The sequence below is a fragment of the Gymnoscopelus microlampas genome (genome assembly GCF_963454915.1).
Source record: "Gymnoscopelus microlampas genome assembly, chromosome: 4".
Taxonomy (NCBI): domain Eukaryota; kingdom Metazoa; phylum Chordata; class Actinopteri; order Myctophiformes; family Myctophidae; genus Gymnoscopelus; species Gymnoscopelus microlampas.
The window spans coordinates 55,619,402-55,628,338 of record NC_139941.1 but is presented as its reverse complement, the minus strand read 5'-3'; the positions used below and the strand labels follow the sequence as shown (position 1 = coordinate 55,628,338).

Genomic DNA, 8,937 nt, shown 5'->3' with positions numbered 1-8,937 from the left:
AAAGTAGGTAGCTGATATATTGCACTTTTACCTTTAGCGCTAGGTATGCTCTTAGTTGCTTGTTTTAGAAGAGAATGCACTTGAAACTTCTGGTGATTAGTAGTTTGTTGAATGCACTGTAATGGAGGAATTCATGTGCATAACGACAAAAACAAAGAGAAAAACAAATCCAGAACCTTGAATACTGGAGAACCTCAGGGTTGCGTTAGCTCACCTGTCCTTTTTACTTAAAATGAGTGTGGAAGTGCCATCCCGAATAATTATATTGTTAAACTTTGGGATGATGCCGACATCTTAGCCCTCCTGAAAAAAGGAATAGGAATCTAGTTTCGCTCCAGCTCCACTCGTATGCTCTGGTTGTCACACCACACACCACCAAAACTTAAACTATGCGTACCGAGCGCAAAGGTCTGCATATAGATTTGCTGCGCACATCGCCGGTTGTATGGACTAGTTCAAAATATTTGTCTTACCATACTATGTTCACATTCATAATAATTAATTATATTTGAATGTGTCGTATACTATGTTCAGGCTAGTGAGGCCAAGCAGATGTTGATTTGCACCCAGACAGAGGTGGAGGAGATGGAATGTAGAGCTGAACACAGCGCCACCTGTCTGCTGGAGGCCAAACAACACATTAGGTACATTATTGGAACTAACTGAATGACTAGCCAATCAGCTAACAACCTGTGTAAACTAACTACATGACTAGCCAATCAGCTAACATCCTGCAATAATCTACTGACCAACCAATCTAATAACAACTAACTTAACCTTTAACCAACTAAGCATTTAACAACTAACTCGGCTATTTATCAGCTACAATTTCTAACCAAACAACTTAAACTACTAAGTCAACTTTTAACCAGCTTACTATGAACTGGGTTAGTTGGCTAGCAGTGCAGTAAGTTACTGCACTGCTAACCAACTAACCCAGTTAATCAGCTAATCTAGCCTTTCTACTAACCAACTCACTGACCAAATAACTTGCAACTAACCTTTAAACAGTTCACTCACCTACTACTAATCAGCTAGCTTAAAGGACAACTTCACCCATTATAATAATGGTGCCATTTCTGTCTACTCATTCTGTGTCTCAGAGGAGGGCTGTGGACAGTTCAGAAACCCGCCTACCAGTGACATCATCGATGGAGAATCCAAGCTAATAGAAACTGCAGGCTTTCTATTCCTGGAAAGTTAGCATGCTATACTGGATGCCATTGTTCTGGCGTTAATACGAATGAAAATAAAAAACATTGGAAATGTTGTCTGAAAAAACAAAGATGATGTCACTGGTAGGCGGGTTTCTGAAGCTGAAATTTGAGCATCATGTAATGTTGATCTCTCTCCTCTCCTCTCCTCTCGTCTCTCCTCTCCTCTCCTCTCCTCTCTCAGAACACTACAGGAGGAGTTGAGGGAGCTGCTGAGGAGAAGGAGAGAGGAGAGTGAGCCGTGTGGAGGAGGTTCAGGTTCAGGACAACACTCTTATTTTGAAGGTTCTACGTGAAAACGGTCTTCCTGCTGACTCTCTCTCCTAAGGAGACCCTTGTTGGCCCAGTTCCAAGCCAAGCTTAAACCCATTCAATCCGGGAACGCGTCTGTGTCACTTTAGATTTCTTTGGGCTATTAAAAAATAGCAGATCTACAAGCTTGTAGCGCGGCACCGAGTGCGGCGCTACAAGCTTGTAGATCTGCTATTTTTTGGAAAGATCGTGAAAATTTGTGCAAATCTTTCAATATATATGTTTTTTAAAGCGAACATTTTTAACTCATCTTTGCTTCTGGTGAGATGGGGGTCCCCGGCCAAATACATATAATTTTGGTGGTCCTTGACATGAAAACGTTTGAGAACCAGTGATTATAGCAACATAAGTATAAAAAAAAATGTTAGGATTTAGAAGACATTTGTAGAATCCCCAGATGCAAAGATCTGAGTTAAAAATGTTCGCTTTAAAAATTAGCATATTCAAGAAATCAAAAAAATGACACACAGATGCGTTCCCGGTCTTAAAGGGTTAAACCCTTGAGCCCTGAACAGACTGCAGTGATGTCAGCTGGTAAGAGCTTGAGGGTGAGAGAGGCTGCAAGGACTCCAAATGGTATAAAAGGAATGGAACAGCACTTTGAAGATGAGTTCATGACACTTAGCTGTGTTTAGCTGTATTTTTTATTTTATTTTTACTATCTCCTCCATTCTGTCTCTCTTTGAGAACGGTGAGAAAGCAACTATTGCCCTGGTATCCCCCCGCATTTAATGCTGCCTACAACGCTATGAACTGTGGGTAATTCACAAGTTACCCTATGGGAGCTTACTGGGGAAACTATCATGGGCATCACTTCCTGTTGTCAGTCATTCAATTCATTTGAGTGATCCGTGTCACTCAATAATCATTCGGGAACCCAACCTGACAGAAATTAAGAAGGGTCACATTAGTCTGCCTACTTATTATGTATTCTGAATTGAATTTTAATACACATTAATCATGTTACCAAGATTGCCTTTCTTTCATCTTAGAAATATTGAGCGAATTAGAGCCTCTGTCGTTGGACGGTGCTAAAACGTAGATCCACGCTTTTGTTTTCTCTCGGCTTGATTACTGCAACGCACTCTACTCTGGCCTGCCTAAGAAAACAACTGACAGATTACAACTTGTTCAAAATGCGGCAGCCAGAGTTTTAACTAAAACTAAGATGATGGAACATATTACTCCAGTTTTAGCTTCACTGCATTGGCTCCTGGTTGTTTTTAGGATTGATTTTAAAATAATGTTACTTGTTTATAAAGCTATAAATGGTCTGGCACCTTGATCCTACCTCTTTGACTGCCTGCCTAGATATGTTCCAAAACACCCCCCTCAGTTCTTCTAGTGCTGACCTGCTCCAAGTGCCTACAATGACATATAAAAAACACGCTGAAGCAGCATTCTGCTTCTACGGGCCGACAGCGTGAAATAAACTCCCATTACACCTAAGACAGGCAGCCTCTGTGGATAGCTTTAAAGCACAGCTCAAGACCTACTTCTTCACGCTTGCTTTTAGTCAGGGGCGCAGCCATGGGTGGGCCTTGGTGGGCCGTGGCCGTGGCACCCACATAGAAAGCTGGCCCACCCAATCGATTTTTTAATACATTTTTTGATAACAAAGTCGGTAAAATCAGGCAAAAATATGAATTAAATAACACAACCCTAACCTAACCCTAACCCTAATATAATAGTAAAAATATAAAGTAAACAAAAATAAAGTGACAAAAAATAAAGTAACAAAAAATAAAGTAACAAAAAAACGCCCAAAAACGCCCAATAACCGCACATTTTCGCGCGCGAGCACGGGTCGGGGACCGCACATTTTCGCGCGCTGCGCATGCGTGCCCACCCGCTCCTGCCTAGGCCCAGCCTATACTAGCGTTCTGGCTGCGCCACTGCTTTTAGTTGATTTTTAAATCTCTGTGTTGTTATTCACGTCCTCACTGTTTTGCCTGATTCACTCCCTTTTTGTGCAATATATATATTTTTTTTGTTATGTTGTTTTATGCTGCATTTCATGTAATGAAATGTGCTTTACAAATAAAGTTTATTACGATAATGATTATTATTGACGATTAATTGTCCTACAACTAATTGTGATTAAGGATGAAATTGTGTTAGGCTTGTAAACAGAAGTTGCACAGGGGCCGATATGACAAAACCTTAAATACACAGAGAAATGACATTGATTGAATGAATACATTATTAGACAGAAATGTAAACAGCACGAGGTACAGTCAGACCTTTGAGCTGAAAGGATGTCCTGGGGACTTGTTGCCATTGTGGTCCTATATTCATTCAATCAATTTATCATAAAAATAACACCAAAACACAATATCATCAACACATATAAAACCCTGTATGTACAGAGTAGATAAAGGGAAAAGAAAACTGTAGGCAGTGAATGCCATTACCTCTCCATGGGAGAAGTGAGTTTACCTCCCTCTTGTGGCCTCCTAAAGAATTTATTTTCAGAAAAATAGTATACCCAATTGATGACTGATTTGCACTTGTCACCTGTGAGTTTATTGAATTATATTGTCCATATATATATATATAAATATAAATATTACACTAGGGCTTTCACCAACTAGTCGACTAGTATAACCACTTGTCGGCCTTGTTGGTACTAGTCGAATAGTTGAAAATAAAGCCCATTACTATTATGGGCTTATGACCAGGTCTTATGACCAGGTCCTTCTGGTCGATCGACACGGTCACAACTTTTTTCTGTACTGGCCCCACAGTGGTGGAATGAACTTCCCACTGAAGTCAGGACAGCAGAGTCACTGCCCATCTTTCACCGCAGGCTGAAAGCCCACCTCTTCAGGAAACACTACCCTTCCTCTTTGTCTGGCTTACTTGTTGTTAACTAGTTGTACGAACTCTTGTTTTATTGTTGTATTGTTTTATTGGATCTTGTTTAGTCGATACACTTTTTGTATAACTCGTGCTCATTTGATTTAGCTATTTTGTCTCATCTGGTTAAGAAAGTAGGTAGCTGATATAATATAGCACTTTCACCTTAGCACTAGGTATACTCTTAGTTGCTTGTTTTTGCAGGAAATGCACTTAAGACTTCTGGTGATTAGTAGTTTCGTTCCCTACCTATGTTGAATGCACTTATTGTAAGTCACTTTGGATAAAAGCGTCTGCTAAATGACCGTAATGTAATGTAATGTAATTATTATTATCCTCCTGACTTTACTTTTTTTTATCAAAAGGGAGTCAAAAGTATGCCAAATAATAGCCTATTATTGGGCAATGGGGATCCTTGGAGACGCTGCTGTTGTGCTGTGCTGCTGTGCCAGAAGCGCTTCCCTTAAAACGGCATAAAAATAAAGGCAGGAGGATAATAATAATAGTAATATAGTTGTAGGATGGCATTAAAACAATGGCCAAAAATCTTTTTTTTTAAATATATATGTAAATTTCGACTAGTCGACTACCACTGGGTCAAATCAGTCGACCAGTAAAAATCTCTTGTCGTGAAAGCCCTAACGTACACCACCTTTATTATTCAGTAAAGTTCACCATGAATCCATTTCACTGTCAATCACATGAATGGCAACAGTCTCCATTTGTCTTATAATAATTATAACAATGACAGTAATGATGATAATGATAAGTAATAATAATAATAATAATAATGAATAACAGATGAGAGGTAGGAAGGTGATGATGTCATTTTATTGGGTAGAAAACAGTTGACAGTAACCGTGGAGTCAGACCAGATATATGTCACATTTATGATGTCATAGGACGACTAGGCGATCTGACTTCAAATCAATTCATCACCATTATTTAAACCTTATCTCAGTGTAACGCCCGGGGTTCGAACCCGGGTCTCCCTGCATGGAAAGCCAACATAGATGTTGACCTCTATATGTCCTCCTGGTGGGGGCTCCTCACTGGCAGGTGAGTCAGTAGGATATAACAGCAGTGACAACACGGGAGGAAATAAATGGGGAGAAAAGAAAAACAAAAAAAACCTGCTTCGATTACGATTTATGGACCATTATTTAACCCATTCAGGGCAGGAACCTCTATTTGTAATATACCTTTGAAGACGGGAACCCCTTTTGGGGTTGTTAATTGCCCCGCCCTTCTGACAATGTCACTCCTCCTCCTCCTTCCCAGTGGTTCTCAAAAGTGGGGTCCAGGGACCGCCCAGGGGTCCTTGAGGGCGGCTTCCAGGGGGTCCCCAGCACAATATTAGTTAACGTAGCATCACAATGCAGTTTAACCACTTTAACTCCCTATGTACACGTCGGCTGTTTGAAAAATAGCCGATCTACAAGCGCGTAGAGTTTGTAGATCGGCTGTTTTTCATACACACTCACATAACAAACTTCTTTTAACAACACACATCTCGTACGGGGTGAGGGTGGGGTGGGGGGGTCCCTGGGGGTCCCTGGGTCGGGTGGTCCCTGGCTGGCACAAGATATTTTCTAATATCAAGATATTTTCAATAATTACGTATTAACCACTAACTTTGTTGAGTGGAGTCCCTCAGGGTTCTGTACTAGTATTGTTTCTGTTTTCAAGTCACATTAAATATCTTTGCTGAAAATAGCCGATCGACAAGCTTCACAACACGTTGCAACGAGTTGTGAAGCTTGTCGATCGGCTATTTTCAGCGAAAGCCTTACCCCAGAATACGGACGACATTTTGAGGACCCCTCCTCGCCTCCCCCCCCTCCCACAACAACAACAACAGCAACGCCGCGGACCCCCCCGTCCCGTCCTGTCCCGTCTACCCGGCCAGGATGTGCTTGACGAACTCTGTGTAGTTGATGTGGCCGTTGGCGTCCTCCTGCCCCGCCATCAGCCGGTCCACCTCGTCCTCCGTCATCTTCTCGCCCAGCGTGGCGAGCACGTGGCGCAGCTCGGCGCCCATCACCGTGCCGTTGCCCTCCTTGTCGAAGACGCGCAGGCCCTCCACAAAGTCCTCGAAGCTGCCCGTCTCCTTGGAGCGGGCGATGTGCTGCAGCATGGGCAGGAAGCTGTCGAAGTCCAGCAGCTTGGCGTTCATCTCCTCCGCCTTGGGCCGGCCCAGCAGCTTCAGCACCTCGTCGTTGGTGGGGTTGTGGCCCAGCGCGCGCATCACGTCGCCGCACTGCGCGAAGCGGATCTTCATCTCGCCGGCGGGCGTCTCGTCGAACAGCGTGAAGGCGTCGCGGAACTCCTCGATCTGCCGAGGAGGGGGGGGGGGTGTACAAAGAGGCGTTCCATTACAAATGAAGAACTACAGGCAGTGGCGTGCACAAACATTTTGAGGGGCAGGTGCTCAAGTAAATTATACTTTTTTTTGGTTTACTTGGTCTGCTCTTTTTTCCCTCTACACCTATACCTCTTTGCCAAAAATAGCCGATCTATAAGCCCACAACGCCTCGCGCTGCGAGGCGTTGTGAGCTTGTAGATCGGCTATTTTTTGGCTAAAGTTCTCCTCAGAAAAGGGATGCTAGGTTTCGAGTGGTTATGGTAAAAAGAAGCTCTAGTACCACCTAGAGTCTATCTGTGCACGTCCCTGACTACAGGGCAGCAAAAAGTAGGACCACTTGAGCTCTATTTCAAGAACTGCAAAAAAGGTTCTCAACGCATCGCGATGCAACGCATTGTGAACTTGTAGATCGGATATACAGTACAGCCTAGCCAATCTCCAGGGGTGACTCACATGCGGTGCGTGTGTGTGTTGTCTCTTACAGTAGAAATGTTAATGGCTATGCCTCCTATCAGGGCCCTTAAGGGTCCTGATAACGTCACTCACTCACTCACTCACGGACGCACGCACACACGCACATACACACACACACGCACACACGCACGCGCACACACACACACACACACACACACACACACACACACACACACACACACACACACACACGTTGTGACATGTGTGACATGGCAGGACCCTGATAGGAGGTTCCTACTGTGAGAGACAACACACACACACACACACACACACACACACACACACACACACACACACACACACACACACACACACACACACACACACACACACACACACACACACACACACCGGCTGCTTCAGTCAAACTCAACTCAAACTCATCACTCAAGAAACTATTATTAACTTGATTGCCTGGTTAAATCAAAATAAAAAAAGACATTCCACTGAACTGACTAGATAAAACTTCTAATTAACACGGACACACATGAACCCATTAAAACTGGTTTAGAACACTGGTTCTCAAAAATAGCAGATGTACAAAGTCACAGCGCGTCACTTTGTGCCACGCTGCGAGCTTGTGCATCTGTTATTTCTTTATGTGTTTGATTTTTATTTGAGTTTGAGAACCAGAAGGCGTTTTGTAGAATTGGCCTCAGGTCTTAATGGGTTAGAGACGTTGGTTCTCAAAGTGGGGTCCGGGGACCCCCAGGGGTCCTTGAGGGAGCTCCAGGGGGTCCTCAGCTAAATGATATATTAGGAACCAAATAGACCCTTATGGGTCTGTAACTCTGTGAGTGTACAAATGGAACCAGGGTCCATTTGTACACTCTCTGAGTTACATTAACATTGATTTTACAATATAAATTGGAGTCCAAGAGATAGAAATGCCATTAAATGGGGGTCCGTAGCCTAAATGCATGTCAAACTAAGGGTCCTTGAAATTAAAATGGTTGAGAATCACTGCTAGAGCCGTAACGATCTTCTCGTTATGGGGGGTCCCTGGCATATCTTTTCAAATAGGGGTCCGCGGGCTAATATGTGTCAATTTGGGCGTCCTTGGCGTGGAAAAAGGTTGAGAACCACTATGTTAAAGGAACTGAACGGTGTCGGTCCACTTCAGAAAAGTCACTCCGTTCTGTCTGTGTCCACAGTGAGCATGATGGAAGCAGAGATGGAAGAAGTATAAAGTACGGTACCTGGTCCGGGCTGAACTCCAGAACCACGCTCTTCAGGTCCAGTTCAGGTTTGGGAGGCTCTGGTTCGGCCGGTTTGGCCTCGGCCGCCGGAGCCTCTTCCTTCTTGGCCTCTGGCTTCTTCGGGTCGGCTTTCTTAGGTTCAACTTTCTTTGGAGCCATGATGGAGAGACAGAGAGACAGAGAGAGAGAGGGAGGGAGAGAGAGATAGAGACACACAGACAGACAGAGAGACAGGAATAGATAGAGTTAAGCTGGAGGGGTTTATATACTGAGGAGGAGAGAGAGAGAGAGAGAGAGAGAGAGAGAGAGAGAGAGAGAGAGAGAGAGAGAGAGAGAGAGAGAGAGAGAGAGAGAGAGAGAGAGAGAGAGAGAGAGAGAGAGAGAGAGAGAGAGAGAGAGAGAGAGAGAGAGAGAGAGAGAGAGAGAGAGAGAGAGAGAGAGAGAGAGAGAGAGGGTATAATATGTGATGGAGTGCAAGACATGTTATTAACATTTATGGTGGCATTAACTGTTT

General features: G+C 43.6%; 2 protein-coding genes across 2 annotated transcripts in view; one reads left to right on the top strand and one right to left on the bottom strand.

Moving 5' to 3' along the window:
• cntrl (centriolin) overlaps window positions 1-1,561 on the top strand; it is a 13,929-nt gene extending 12,368 nt beyond the window's left edge. The window contains exons 14-15 of the mRNA XM_084054506.1: window positions 535-644; window positions 1,399-1,561. Coding sequence (XP_083910632.1) covers window positions 535-644; window positions 1,399-1,510 — 222 coding nt within the window. The 3' untranslated portion in view covers window positions 1,511-1,561. The remainder of the gene's footprint in view (window positions 1-534; window positions 645-1,398) is intronic.
• Window positions 1,562-6,282: 4,721 nt separating this feature from the next.
• cmlc1 (cardiac myosin light chain-1) lies at window positions 6,283-8,582 on the bottom strand (the record flags this gene model as incomplete). The annotated part of the gene is made up of 2 exons (XM_084055097.1): window positions 6,283-6,720; window positions 8,424-8,582. The coding sequence occupies 2 exons, from the start codon at window positions 8,580-8,582 to the stop codon at window positions 6,283-6,285; spliced, it is 597 nt and encodes a 198-aa protein (XP_083911223.1).
• Window positions 8,583-8,937: the final 355 nt, after the last annotated feature.